The sequence below is a fragment of the Ursus arctos genome, unplaced genomic scaffold (genome assembly GCF_023065955.2).
Source record: "Ursus arctos isolate Adak ecotype North America unplaced genomic scaffold, UrsArc2.0 scaffold_24, whole genome shotgun sequence".
In the NCBI taxonomy this organism is placed as follows: Eukaryota; Metazoa; Chordata; class Mammalia; order Carnivora; family Ursidae; genus Ursus; species Ursus arctos.
In genome coordinates this window covers 22,889,096-22,903,369 of record NW_026622919.1, presented here as the reverse complement: position 1 = coordinate 22,903,369, position 14,274 = coordinate 22,889,096, and the positions used below count along the sequence as shown (strand labels likewise).

The window sequence follows — 14,274 nt, the reverse complement described above, 5'->3', positions numbered from 1 at the left end:
CCACTCTTCTGTATATAATTTGTATTTTTTTTCGGCATTAAAGGTTTTCAAACTTAATTTTTAGTCTCTTTTTTCAAGAATCTTGGTTTTATCTGGCTTACAGACCTTAGCTAATTCCTAATTAGGAAAGAGCTTGTTTGATGACGCTTTCCAACTAGATGGGGTTACAAAAAAAACCAAACTGAAACAAACTGATGCTATGAATTCTGTTCCGCCCCTTGGGATACTCCAGTAGCACCATTAAGGGACTACTGGGCCAAGGCAGGTCAGACAGTGGTACACAGACAGGACTTCCAGATCACAGGTCCCGTTACGGGGACCATAGCTTCTGGTCCTAAACCTCGTCCAGTGACCGTACCGGCTGCCAGGCGAGCGTTCATCCCTCGGGCATCTGCCGGGCACCTACCCCGGCGTGTGGCGGCGGCTCCTGCAAGCCCCCGGCGCCTGGAAGCAGCCAGCTCTTTGTGGGCTCGATATTAAAGCAGGTTTTTTGAGGGAGAACAGATCCTGTTCACCTCAGCCAGGGAGGCTTTCTGATGCCTTCAACCCTGCGGTCTAGCTTCCTGCTTCTCCGGTTCTGTGGCTCTGCTGTTCCACTGAAGTGCTTGGCGCGGGCTGGTCCGTGGCTTTCAGGTCTTCAGTCGGGGGCACTGGTGGGGCTACTCTCTGATGCTCTGCACCCCTTTGGTGGATGGTGCCACCAGAGAAAGGGCAGCATGCTCAAGATTAAAAATGCACTTTCTCACGGGTGGACAGACAAGGGGCTGGGCCACGGGCCAGCACCTCACCCAGCCTGGTCCTAGGAGAAAGGCCAAAAAGGATTCTGAATCCTTCTTGGGGATTCAACTAGCGAACCGGTGAAGAGGTATGAACACCTTTGGAAGGTTTAATTGTCTTCCTAAATTCCTCATTGTCAACCTCCCCTGTTCTCCACCCACCTTCCAACGGTGAGCTCTGCCTTAGCCACACAATGGCCAATCCTCCCCTCCTGGGGTCTTTCTTTTACTCAATTTAAATTCAAAGTAGGGAAAAATTGCACCTGAGAATGAATCATCCATTTTATTTTATTTTATTTTGTCATGTGCTCACAGCATCTCTCTCTCTCTCCTCTCCTCTCCCTGGCAGGTCAGAGATAAATTAAAAATAAAATCTACAAGGAAAATAATTTATAAAAGCACTTCCCAGGCTCGTGCCTTCTAACCCTACTGCTCAGTTAGGAAACCCCCCCCACCCCCCACAGGGGAGGAGAATCCTCTCCCCACAACTCACTCCTGCTAGTCTGGGGCTGACTGTACTCCAGAGCCAGGCAGGGGTGGGGGCAGCAGTGGCAAACAGTTAAAAATAAAGACACTGTGGTCCTGGAACCATCTGGCCACCTTGGCGCTCCCCTCTCTGCCTCCCCCAGGCACTTCTGCCTGGGGCCTTTGCTAAACTGGGGGTGTAGAGAAGCAGCCTGTGGCCGAGAGCCTGGGGGTAGGTGCTCTCAGCCCCCATTACATGCACTTCTCATTCTCCTAGAAAGAAACCCAAAAAAAAAAAAAAAAAAAAAAGCAGAGACCTCGGGACAGAGGAGAAAAATCCCAAGTGTTCACACAGTTACACGGAGTCTTTATGGCAAAGAGAACATTTAGCAGCTTTGAATATTGGGGTATCTCCTTTTTACTCAACACAAGCATTCTAGACCCTATAAGTGAAACAGGGCTCAAGCCCTAAAAAAATCAAAGCGCAAGAAATTCTAAAAGGACTAGTTTGTTTTTGTTGCTGGGTTTTGTGGGTTTTTTTGTCTTCTAGTGACATGCCCAGTTGTTGGAGGGGAAGGCCTGAGGGAAGGGTCACTCCCCAGTGTTGTGCTGAATACTGCCTGGCTTCTCCACACCATCCCCCTGCCTCCCAGCAGCCCCCAGGAGGCCCAGGCTCAGCACTGGGGGCACCGCCAGCACCCCAGCTGCGGAAGGACTCCAGGCAGCCGGGAGGGGCGGGGGCACACGGGCGGGATGAGATCGGCATTCGCATGCAGGCTCTGATGGAAACGTGGGTGCCTCAGCTCAGGGGGGACCGGGCACGGAGGGAGATGAGAGTGGCAGGGTGGTGAGGGGCATGCTCGGTGTTGGGGCTGCTGCCAACAGGCACGGGGGCCCTGTGACCCTTTCCTGTTCCCTCTCCTCTTTGACCCTAACCCCCCAAGCCAGTGTTGGGTCCCAGTGGCTCCCCTCCGGATGAGAACATGTCAGGAGGCATCCCAGAGCTCCCCTTTCCGGGCCGCCACAGGGCAGGAGCTGGAAGAGCCCACAAAGCCCCTCCCAGGCCCCACCTTGTGCTCCGCCCTCCCCTGGGGTGAAGTGGGCTTTACTGGAGCCTAGGGCCTAGTCCCACCTAAAACCTGCCGCCTGGTATCCTGGCCAGAGCCAACCCTAACCTGCCCTTTGATTTTCTTCCCGCTTTGATTTTTTTGGGTGTGTTTTTTTTTTTTAATCCCCCTTCCTTGGTTCCTTCCTTGGTTCCTTCCAGGGATGAGACTTTCTACGACTTTCCTCTCACAAGATCCCCCCCTTTCCCCTTGGTCGGCCTCCAGCCATGCCAGCACCACCCCTTCCCTCAAAGGAAACAGCAGGGGTGAGGACCCTGTGCACCCAAACCGCCTGGCCGCTTCCGCCCTCCCCGCCCCCCCGGGGGGTAGCCGAGCCAGCCAGCGCCCGCGCCCTCCTCTGCGCGCCCACTGCCCCGCAGTTCATCCCGTCTGAGCAGCTCTACTGGATAAGAAGGCATCCAAGTCCCCACGGTAGGTCCAGGTCCAGGCCCAGCCCTTCTCCAGTTTCCATCCCGGTGAGCGTCAACCCCCCGTCCTCCCCAGGCTCACTTTCGTCGGTCCTTGGGCTTCCTCTCCTGCCGCCGGGCCTGCTGGTCAGCCAGGGTGCGCGGAATGAGCAGGACGCTGCCGTCCCCGGCGTACTGCAGCGCGTACTGGCTGGGCGAGTAGGGCCGCCCGTTCTCATCCCGCAGCCGCCCAAACACCTCCTGGTACAGGCTCTGCACCTTCTGCTTCATCTGCCGCAGCGACCGCAGGAACTCCACCTTCTCCCGCAGCAGCCGGGCCTTGTCGCGCTGCAGGTCCTCCACGTCGCGCTCCAGGTTGAGGATGGTGTCCAGCTTGCGCTTGCGGCAGTTCTGCGCCGCCATCTTGTTCTTGCCGCGGCGCCGGATGTCGCGGATGAGGCTCAGCTGCGCCTCGCTCAGCTGGTACTTGGACAGCAGCTCGTTGAACTCCTCCACCGGCAGGTTGATGATCTTGTCGTTGGTGAAGGGGATCTTCATGGCGCGGGCGCGGTGCTCGTCCCGGCTCATCTGCTTGTCCAGGAAGTCGGCCTGCTTCTCCTTGCCGCCCTTCTTGAGGGCGCCGGGCGGCGGCAGGTCGGCGGCGTCCAGGGCGCTGGGCGCCATGTTGTACGTGTGGTTGTGGCCCACGTGCTCCAGGTAGGGCAGGCAGGACAGCGGCGACGGGTCCTGGTAGCTCATGCGGCACAGCTTGGAGTACTCGGGCTGGTAGCCCACGGCGCCCTCGGCCTCCTCCAGGTCCAGGGTCTCGGAGTCGGAGCTGTAGCCGACCGCACCCTCCTCAGAAAAGGAGGACGACGCGGAGGACGACGCGGAGGACGACGAGGACGACGAGGAGGAGGACGACGAGGACGAGGAGCTGCCTTCGGAGCTGCTCAGGGAGGAAGGGCTATGGCTGGAGTCCAAGGAGAGGCCCGAGTCCGAGTCGAACTCCTCTTCGAGCTGGGAGGCCTGCACGGGGTTGAAGCCCTCCTCGATGGCCAGGTCCATCAGGCTGATCTCGTCCAGCATGGCTTCGTCCAGCAGGCCCCCCAGCGGGTCCGGCAGCTCGGGGCCCGCCGTGTCGTTGGCCGTGCCGTTGAGCTGCGGCGGAAAGAAGAGCCCCGCCAGGTTGGTGGAGCCGAAGGTGGAGTTGAGGCTGGTGGAATTGCTGGGGACCAGCGGCAGCAGCGCGGAGCTGCTGGCCACAGGCAGGCTCTCCACGTCGGGACTGAAGAGGGAGAAGTCCTGGCTGCAGCCCCCCAGGGACGCCTGATGCAGGCTGACATTCTGATTGATGGGAGTGTTGGGGGCAAGGCTGTAGTTGGTGCTCAGGGGGTCTCCAGGAGGGGCGCTGTACAGGATCTCACTCGTTGACGTGTTCACTTCCATGGCCTGGGAGGGGAGAAGAGCGTCACGGTTCCCTTGGAGCAGACTCCCTCCCGCGGGGGGCGGGGGGGCTCAGGCCAGCAGGCGCCCAACACAGGCACAGCTGCGTGGGTGCAAAGGCAAGAGACTGGAATCCAGAGCCCAGGCTCAGCTCCTGGCCCCGCTCGGTCCACCCAGGCCTACTAGGCCTGGCAGAGATGGGTCCTCCCTGTGGAGGCCACCCCAACGCGGGGCTGACCTGCTCCCCTCTGTGTTTGGCCAGACTCCCCCACCTTGGAGGGAGAGGAAGGAAACACCCAACCCTGCCTACCTCCTCAGGGTAAAATCTGCACAGCGAAAGGAACACCCAGCCTTGGAGAGAGAAAACCTAGCTGCACCACTGGCTGTGTGACCACGGGCACATCACTTAACCTCTCTGAGCTTCGATTTCCTCACCTTTAAAATAACAAAGGGCTGACTACATGATTGTAAGGGGCAGGAGAGCTGGCACCGGCCGCAAACGCACCGCACGAATGCCTGGTTTTAGTAACGCCAAAGCGTGTAAGCGTTCGGTCACTTGTTCCTCTACCTGAAGGGAAGACGAAGGCACACCTAGGGGACAGTCCTGCTTTAGAAGGCTCAGCCCTGGGCTTTTAACCCAAACCCCTCTCCTGACGGCACCCCCTACCCCAAGGAGACACCCGGACAATGACCTCTCAGTGTCCGCACTTTCCTATGGATCAGACAGGGAACTGTTCCTTTCTCTTCCCAGAGGTGAAAAAGCAGCTGAATGCGAACGCCACCCCCACCCCCCCTCGTCCGAGAGGTCTGTGTCCTGTCCTGGTAATCCTACCTGCATTTCCATAATGGACATGAGATCTTGCCACTGCTGTTCCAAATCAAATGGCGACTCTGTCCCCGTCAGGAGAGGAGACAAGAGGTTGTTTTGAAGACCTGGGGGCTCACTCTCACTAGGCACTGCTTCTGTTATGCTGGAAATGTCTGCTGGAAACTAGGGCAAAACACAGAGGTTTTAATGAGCGGAAGGCAAGAGCACGTCGCATTCCTCCCAGAGACTACCACCTGAGGTTCTGTCTCTTCCTTCCTCTGAATTCACCCCCACGGCCAGGACCAGGCCAGCACCGGGAGCTGGCACTCGGGCAGCGCAGAGGGCCACACGGCGTGCAGGCTGCCCAGGCCGGGCTCTCCCTGGAGTCCTGCTCACCTCAGCATTCTCCCCAAAGGGGCAGGTGGCCTCCAGCAGCCTAAGGCACTCTTCCAGGGACAGGGCCGTCTGGTCCTCCCCACCAGGCACCTGTGGCAACAGCAACTGTAAGTCTGACTGACCTGGGCCTTGGCTGCCTGCGGGCCAAAGCCTCTTCCCCAGCCTTTCCAAAGGGGAAGCTGAAGGAGGGCTGGGATGGCTATAGGCCTACGCTCTCCCTCTGTTCCCAGACTGAGGGCTGGCCCTGCGTCCCAAACTCCAGGAAAGAACAGAGGGAGAGTGGCAGAGTCCTGACGCAAACAGGAAGCTGCTAGGTGCTTCGCCTCCTCCATGCTGTTTGTTACCAAGGCCTGGCCCCTCTGCTTCTGTTGCTCACCCACTCCCCCTTCCTCAGCCCAAGTGACTTAGAGACCCCAACCCAAAAGATACATTCGGGTTCATCCCACAGACAGAGGCTGCCTTCTCTAAGGAAAAGTTTCTAGAAGTGGGCAGAGGTGGGGGTACCTGTGCAGGGAAGCTCTCCCCGGTTTCTCCATCCACTAGCAGGTTTCGCGCCAGAGCTTCTGCGCCCTCGCCTGACCAGGTGTCGTCCTGCTCCGCTCCATCTCGCAGGTCCTTATCCACATCCTGCTCCTTCTGGCGATGACTATAGTCAAAAATCTCACGCCCAGCCCCTAGGTCAATATCCTGTCGCCAAAGGATGTCAATCAGATCTATGTCCTGAAAGACAGATCACCGTGACTTTAGCTCTCGGTTCCAGGGGCCTTTCCTAGCATCACTCAGATTCATCCTGAGAGCGGGGGGCAGCTCTCCCAGCCTCTGCCCCCTCTGTACCAACAAGGCTTCATTCATCCATTTCCAGATACCAGCCTCCAAAAAACACAAACAAACAAACAAACAAACAAAAAAAAAAAAAAGCAAGAGCTAGCAAAAATTACCAGCATGATCAACCCCATACAAGCCTGGGGGCTGAGGAGCAGAGGTACAGCCAGGCCAAAAGGCAGGGCCACCTCACCGCTACACAAGAAAGAAGGGGGAAGCAGGAGACACTTCTCATTCTGGGAACGAGACTCCCTTCAAACTTGGGTTTGTAGGATGCTGGCCAGGCCAGGCAAGGGCGAACTGTCACGCAGAATTGCTTCGCGGTGGCCAGGCTTGCATCAGCCTGTGGTGCCATTGCATTTGCATAAAGGGGTGGGGTGGGCCAGAGAGGAAAATCCCTGCATTTGCAACCACCTGCTGCAACCAATGACCACGCCGGTGGCCTCCAGCCCTGCCTCCAGCCGGTCCCCCTTCCGACACCCACAACTCTGAAAGCCCAGGCTCACCTCAAGGTCCATCCCCGCCAGAATTCCCACTCAGCTGATCCTAGCAAGCTGCCTCCGTCCCAGGAGAGCCTCAGGCAGTCAGCTGATCCTCACCGGGCACCCCACCCCTGCCAAGGCCGGCCCCTGGTGTCCCCTCACCCCAGCACTCTCACTCCCTTCCTCACCACACCCCAGGACTCACTGGCGCTCCATCAGTCAACCCGCTCAAGGACATGGGCCCCATCACTGCTCAGCCACAACGGCCACCTCAGGCACCAAAATGCCTCCTTCCCACTCCACCCTGGTGGCTCCCGATCAGTTCCTGCACCGACTGCCACCCCCAGAGCCACCAGCACAGAACCCCAATAAATAAGAGCCATTTGGGCTTCCTACACATGCCATCCCCCTGTGGCTGAAGCAGCCCTGAACTCTTGCCTTCCAATCAGAGGCTAAAAAAGCACTTTCCAGAAAGCAATACCCTTCCAAGAGACCCACCTCCCCAGCCCTGACCAGGTATCCCTTTCCCACCGTAACCCTCCCAGATCCCAAGACCTCCCAGGTGTACCTCTCCCTTTAGTCTCCCCACATACACCAACCTGAACAGAAGCCCTGGACCCAGGAGCAGAGGGGGGCTGGGCCAGCCGGTGCCCAGCCAGCAAAGAGTTAAGGGGCCGGCTCCCTTTGGCATGGCCCCCACCACTGTGAGAGCTGCGGTCCAGGCGGGTCATGGTCTGCGAGAGGAGCCCCGGGGCGGCTGGCGCCGGGAAGCCGGACAGGGGGCTGCAAGGAGCTCTTGGCTTGCAGGGAGCACACCAGGCTGGAAGGGTGGCCCCTTGCTAGCTCCAAGGGGCCCGAGGAGGGTGCCCCGCCCGTGCTGCTGCCTGGGCGGCCCAGCCCAGCCCCCTTCCTCCATCCTCGAGCAGCCCCCTCCCACCTCACAACCCCAGTTCCACTCAGGCACCCGGCAGCCCCCACCCTGAGCTCACCGCAGAGGCTGCAGTGAGATGGGACTCCCACCCCATGCTCCGTGCTCAAGCTGCAGAGGAGAGCAAGCTCCCTCCAGGGCCTAGCCTCCCGCTCCTCCCTCTCTCCCCCTCCCCACGCCCCCCAAACTTGTTACCTAGGCTGCAGCAAGGAGCCAATCCCCTCCCCCTCCCACCCCGCAGGTCACTGCTGAGGCTGCGGAGAGCCAATCCCCTCCCCCAGGTCAGCAGCTGGGCTGCGGAAAGAGCCAATCCCCTCCCACTGTCGTTACCTAGGCTGCGACGAGAGCCAATCTCCTCCCCCAAGTCTCCGCTGGAGATGCGGAAGGAGCCAATCCCCTCCCACCGCCTGTTACCTAGCTGCAGCCGCGAGCCAATCTCTGCACCAGGGCAGCTGGAGAAGCTGCCGCAAGGAGCCAGCCCATCCCCGGGCCGCCTCCGTCTCCTCAAGGAGACGCACCCAGGGGCGGGCAGCCCCACCCAGCCCAGTCAGCCAGCCGGGGTGGCGCAGTGAGAGAGCCCTGGGGGGGGGGGGGGAAGGGGTGCCACTCTCCCTCCTGTCGCATCCTGCTTCCCCAGCCCACTCAGGACTGGGCAGAAACCACTCCCGCAGCTTCTCGGGGAATCTAGTTCTTCCCTGGAAGTGGAAGGAGTTTTCCTGTTCCTCAGAAGGGCTGCGGCCGGTCGTCCAGAAGCCCAAGGATCACAAGCTAGGCTGGGCCGGGACCCCGGGCACCCGGCCCTGCCGTGAGCCAGGGGCTCTGTCCCCCAACCCCAGGCCAGAGGAGAGGAAGGAGGACGGCCACCCGCACACAGGCTGAGATGGCACAGGGCCGGCCAGGCCTCGCCCCGGGCAGGAGGAGGGAGCCGCGAGCCTGCAGGCCAGCCCGGAAGGAGCCGGGTGCTCCGCTACATCCTGGCCGCACACGTGCGCCCCGCTCCCCCTTCACCCCAGCTTCGCTCCAGAGCTGCTCCGCCGGGCCCCTGGCCCACATCTCTAAAGCTAGGAAAACGCCACCCACAGAACCGGGAGCACAGTTCCAACGTCCATCCTCACTGCTGCACCCCTCGAGCCTAAGGTCAGGTCAGGGACAGTATGTTCTCCTCGGTCACAGACTGCTCCTCGCGCAGAGTTGTACACAAGCCACCCCCTGCTCTGGGCGGAGTGCCAACCTCCAGGGGAATCCTATCCCTGACAAGGGCCTGGGCTCGGGCTGTCCATCGAACCAGCCGGGCAGCAGGGGAGCGCTGCCCCCCGGGGGGAGAATACCAGCTCCAGCAGTGCCTGTCACATGCTCTGGCCCTGGGTATTTTTATCCCTGAGTTGCTGAGGAAATGTTGTTCTAGACACGTAATAATCCTCCCTTCCCCCACACCCAGCCTAGGGCCCTAATGCTGACCCACCCCCAACCCCCAAAGGGAGCAGAGAAGGCCTGGGGTCAGGGACAGCACAACCTTCCAGAAGGCCGAGAAATGGAAGAAAGCAGGGTCAAAGTCTCATCCCATTCTGCCCCAACCCATCCAATCATATCCAAACTTCCCACCCCACCCCACCCCTACCCATCCCAGGAGAGCTCCCAACAGGAACAGGAATGGAGCTTCACCTGCAGAGTTCCCAGGAGCGAGCCAGTTACACACCCAGCCCAGGGCAGGACGGAAGAGAAGGCTGAGAGGCACACTTCTTCAGACCACCTCCCAAGACTGAAGCCCATTTGAAGGAAAAGGACAGAGGAAGCAGAAAAAAGGTAAAGTTCCCAGTGGCACTGGAAGAGTCTAAGAACTGAGGCACTGCAAGGTAAGGAACGCTCACAGCTCCCGTGCTCAGAGAATTCTAGTCTCTCTCAAAGCAGACCCAGTGTGAGGCAGCTGAGCAGAGAGCAGCCCTGGCAGTAGGGACGCGTAGGGCCACATCAGTCTGCCGTCTGGGGGCTGTCCTATGCTTTTTCCTAAGTTTCGCAGCATCCCTGGCTTCTCCCCACTAGATGCCAAGGGCACCTCTTCCAGCTGTGACAACCAAAACTGTCCCTAGACATGGCCATCTATCCGCTGGATGGGCAAAATCACCCCCAGTTGAACATCACTGGCCCAAAGGAAGCCACAAGCTTTGACAGCCACTAACATTCAAAGAAATGAGCTCAGGAACAGGCTCAGACGCAGGACAGGAGGCAAAACCCGGTCTGAGCGGTGGGCAGAAAATGAGCCAAGATCTGCTGCACCTGTAAAACTTTTTACATCCCTCCCCCCGCCTCCCGCCCCAGGACTCAGCTCTGGAAAACCCAGCCCAGTGCAATCCAGCCTTCCCCTTCCCTAGTGGCCAGGGGAGTGCAGCAGGCCTCTTCTCAAGCTCCTTAAGGCCGAGTGGCAAGCCCGGGCCAAACGCAGAGCTCAAAGTGGTTTTGTCATCATGTTGGTGAGGTGGGAGCAGCAGGAGCCATTCGCATCGTTAAAGGCAAGGGCCTCACTTTCTGCCCAGAACAGTGTCAGCCACGTGTCGGGAGCTAAAGATCTCCGACAGCTCAAAGCGAGCTGACTTAGGCAGCAGAATGCAGCTTCTCTTCCAGCTCCCAGCCCTCTCCTCCCTACTCCCTGCAGCAGGCCTTTAGCAAGGAATGGGAGCCTTGGCCCTCTCCTGGCCAAGAATAACTCTCTAAATCTACCCCTTGGCTCAGGCCCAGGAGAGCCGACTTATCAAGGACCTTACAACAACAGGCCTGACCACGAAGGGGGAGAACGTCAGGATATGCGTGTGCGTTTTGATGCGGGGGAGGTACAAGGCGAGAGTCCACGAAGTATTTGTGTCTTAGCAACAGATACACACGGCATCAAAGCCCATCACAACACCACTCCCTCCCCCACCCCGGGGCCTCCAGAAGTCATGTTGAAATCCAAGCAGTAAACACGCTGGCATGTTCTAGGAACCTCCCACTGCCCTGACGGTACATTTAGAGGTGGGTCAATGGTTCAACACGAGGAAATGCTCCCAGCCCCCAGTCCTGGTCAGACAAGTCAGCTCATTCCCGTCAAAGAACGATGCCTGAGACCCCCCTCCCAAACCACTCTGGTTCTTTACAGGGATCAGTACTATGACCTCGCTCCTTCAGGACCAGCCCACCACCCGAAACCCCAGACCCCTCTCACCCACCCCGATGTGTGGTCACTAACCTCTTTGGTTAGGTCTCCACTGACTGGAGGGGCTACAGCTCCCAAATCCTCCAAATCTTCACTGAATCCCTGCTCCGTTTCGCTTTCTCGCACCCCGTTGTCTGGGCCTGTCACATCTTGGAGGCCACTGGAACTCTCGAGGGTGAGGCCAGAGCTGGGCTGGCTGCCAGAGACAGACCCCTCTGGATCCCGGTGGACCAGCCAGGCGTTTACCTCAGTGGTCGGCACCTGGAACCTGTCCAGGGCCCTCACCTGACTGAGGAGCCGCCGGGCGGTGAAGTAATTGTCCAGGTCTATGCTCTTGGGGTGGATGCCATAGCCATCCAAGGTATTCCTCAGGTTGTGGAACTGGGTCTGCGTGTAGGCAGAACTGGGCCCCAGGATGATCTCCCGGAGCGGGGGAAGCTGTGAGGTCAGGTAAGTATCCACGTCCACCCGCACCCCAATCAAACTCAGCAGAATGGTGAACTGGAGGAGTCCTTCCGTTAAGTATTTCTTCAGAGAAAGCATTGCTGAAGGACCAGAATGTTTATGCTTTTTGGTTTTTAAATCTTCCGAAAGACAAATCAAGGCCACTGCTCTGCTGCTCCAGCCAGCAAGTTACCCTCCTCAGTGCCAAACCCTGTATCCCACCCTGGCAGAACACAGGGGCTGAGCTCCCGGATGGCCTCAGAGGAAAGCACACCCTGTGAAGCCAAGGCCACTCTCCAGACCACATTCACTTTTCCCTTCTCGGCACCTCACCTCAGCGTGTACAACTGTTGCTAACCCGGTCCAGGCCCTCAGGGCCCACGTGACTTACTGTCTCCACAGTCCACATACAGTCACTTCCTCACTCACATTAGTTGTCCTCTCTGTAGATTCCACTGCAGGCTGTTCTCAGGAACAGCTGATGGGTTTGGTTTTTTTTTCCTTCTCCCTAAGGTTTATTTTCTTTGGCTGGAGCTACAGGCCTTTTGTCTTGGGTCAGAGTGTCCCGCCTCCTCCACACTTACCAGGGGGGTTTCCAGAGAAACCTGAAATGGGAATCACAAGAGCAACAGGATAAGATTCCAAAATTTTCACACCATGATCAAGGCAGAAGGCAGGAAACACATTCAAATGCCACTCATATTTTATTGAAAAATAAGTTGATTATTTTACTCCCAGAGAAACAAAAATCAAAAATCTGTTATAGGCAGAACTAGGAAAGGAAAATACTGCTCACAAAGGATCCCGGTTTCTAGATACTAAATTTGTAATACCCTAAAAGGTAGCTTGTTTTGGATAAGCAGATAATGCCCGGGGCATCCAAAATATTTTACATGTTGTCTGATTTACCAACCCTCCCCCACCCCATCCACACACTACCCAGCTTCTATTTTTAGCATGAGAAGCCCATTTCCTAACTTAAAGAAAAGTTCTATCCTCCCATCTCTCAAGAGAAAACTGCCTACAATCCCTGTCCCTTCCACTTCTAAATGGAAGGGGGAAAACTATGAATGCGAGAAGAGTGTAAAAAGACATGAGGACAACGTTCAGGACACCTTTTGTTTTCCCAACTTTAAAATATCATTTCCCTTTCCTGTCTCTCACATTAAAAGGAGGAAGGGGGGCTGAGAGGGCTTGGGGTGGGGGTGGGGGCGGTGAGGCAGGAGGATTATTCGACCTAGAATTTGCAATAGGCAGGTTTTATTTTCATTCATATGACCTTCTGAGCCAAAGCAGAAGGATAAGGCCAAGTTCTCAACCCAGACAGCCAAGTGGGGAGGGAGTAAATCCGCCTTTCAGTTTCTGGTCTCTACTTCCGAGCTTCCATTAACCTCATAAACCAAGACATAACTCTCCTCTTCACTGTTGTGACCCACCTACCAACTTCATCCTAAAGGGGAAGAGGGACACGCGGACACACACACACACACCCCTTATTTGGTTAAAGTAAACACAACTGCGACCCACAATACCTGCTTACACCACCCTCCCGTTCTCACGCAATTTATTACTAAAACCTCCCAAGAGACAATTAAGTTCGAGAAACCGGACAAAGGCCCCTTAAAGACGGAGTAAGGCCAGAGGCCTCTGGTCTGAACCCGGTCCCACCCCGCCCCGGATACCCGAGTCCGACTGGGACCAAGTCGCCATGCCCGCTGTCGGCGCCTCGGCTTCTAGCCTTCTGGGGCAACAGCGAACAAGTGCGACTCAGCCGGCCTTGACCCACCCTCGCAGCCAAACCCCACCCCGCCCTCCGTCCCGATGGCCCCACCCCGCTCCAGGCCTGGGCCTCACACCACGCCTTCTCGCGCCCTCAGCCCTCCCCAGTCCAACCCACCCCGGAGCTGGCTTTCTCCACGGCCTCGCGGCCCCTCCCTGCCAGGCCCTGGGCCCGGCCCGACGCGAGCCCCGCTCGTCCGCCGGTTCCCGCCTCCTGCCTCCTGCCTCCTGCCTCCTGCCCCTGGGCTCCACCCCGCCGCCCTTCACCCCACAAGCCTCGGCCCCGCGGCGCTGCGCCCGCCCCCCCTCCCACGTCGGGGAAAGGAATGTGCCTGATACCCGCTGCAGAGCTCGGCGTCCGCGGCTGCCGCCACAGCAGGCCCTCAGCCCGAGTCCCGGCCTTGCCGCCGCCACCGCCGGCCGGCCTAGAGCTCCCCAGCCTCCGCTTCCCTCCCCGCCCCCTCCTCCCACCTCACTCGGAAGCCCGCCCTCCGCGTCCTGCCTAGGATCACGTTTCTCCAATCAACGAGCCGAGACCGCGGCCGCCGCCGGATGTCATTTTGATTGACAGCCAAAAGAGCCCAATGGCTGAGTGTGCCTCCTCCTTCCTTTCCCGATTTCCCAAGACTGACATGGCCCACAGCCCAGTGGGCGCATAGGCCCGCCCCGCGGCGTGGGCTCACCAATAAGTGGGGCGAAGGCCCTATCGCCCGGCACTCTGGCCACTCCGCTGTGCGTCGGCCGCCCGGGTTATTACACGCTGGCCGCGGCGTAAAGTGTGCAAGCTAGGGCTTCCAGTGCATTCTTCAGCTGGGGGATAAGGGCTTAAGGCCGGGGTTGAGAGGTGGTATCGCTGCCGGAGCGCGGAATGCTCCCCCGCCCCGAAGGTTCCCACGGTGACTTGCAAAAGCCCAGTGAGACCTGAGGGGGCCGAGGCGGGACACAGAGCAAGTGTTTCCCGCGGTGGCGACGCTCGAGCCGCCATATTGGGTGCTGGCAGCGGAAACCGCTATCGCCGCTTCCGCTCTGTGCAGGCCGGGGGCCGTCGCCCGCGCCAGTCACGGTCGGTTACGTCGCAAATCCCAGGCAAGGGTCGCCTTGCGGGAATGGCCCAGCGGACGGGTTGCTACCACGGTGGTGGGACGTTGTCGGTGTGAGGGATGTGGCATAATTGGCGAGTTTTGTCGTGGTAGGGGCATCCCGTAGAGCTCCCCTTCCCTGTCTTGTC

The 14,274-nt window shown here is 58.6% G+C and overlaps 1 protein-coding gene across 11 annotated transcripts; it reads right to left on the bottom strand.

Annotated features, from left to right (window-relative positions):
* Positions 1-1,040: 1,040 nt before the first annotated feature.
* On the bottom strand, positions 1,041-13,502 carry NFE2L1 (NFE2 like bZIP transcription factor 1). Of its 11 annotated transcripts, none has more exons than XM_026513044.4 (6): positions 13,386-13,502; positions 10,857-11,872; positions 5,909-6,124; positions 5,405-5,494; positions 5,033-5,191; positions 1,041-4,206 (listed from the first exon to the last, which is right to left on the bottom strand). In XM_026513044.4, exons 2-6 carry the CDS (start codon positions 11,364-11,366, stop codon positions 2,854-2,856), a joined length of 2,328 nt encoding a protein of 775 aa, XP_026368829.2. In that variant the 5' UTR covers positions 11,367-11,872; positions 13,386-13,502; the 3' UTR covers positions 1,041-2,853. The 11 variants fall into 11 exon arrangements, with proteins under 11 accessions (XP_026368829.2, XP_048080316.2, XP_057173836.1 ...); XM_048224359.2 differs by having other exon boundaries at positions 5,909-6,091; positions 13,386-13,494; XM_057317853.1 differs by having other exon boundaries at positions 13,379-13,493.
* Positions 13,503-14,274: the final 772 nt, after the last annotated feature.

Coding starts and splice junctions, on each gene's coding strand:
- NFE2L1 (XM_026513044.4), bottom strand. CDS start 11,366: ATGCTTTCTCTGAAGAAATACTTAACGGAAGGACTCCTCCAGTTCACC. Junction 5,192..5,404: donor CCTTTGGGGAGAATGCTGAG/GTGAGCAGGACT, acceptor GTTTTGCCCTAG/TTTCCAGCAGACATTTCCAG. Junction 4,207..5,032: donor TGTCCATTATGGAAATGCAG/GTAGGATTACCA, acceptor CTCCCCTCCCAG/GCCATGGAAGTGAACACGTC.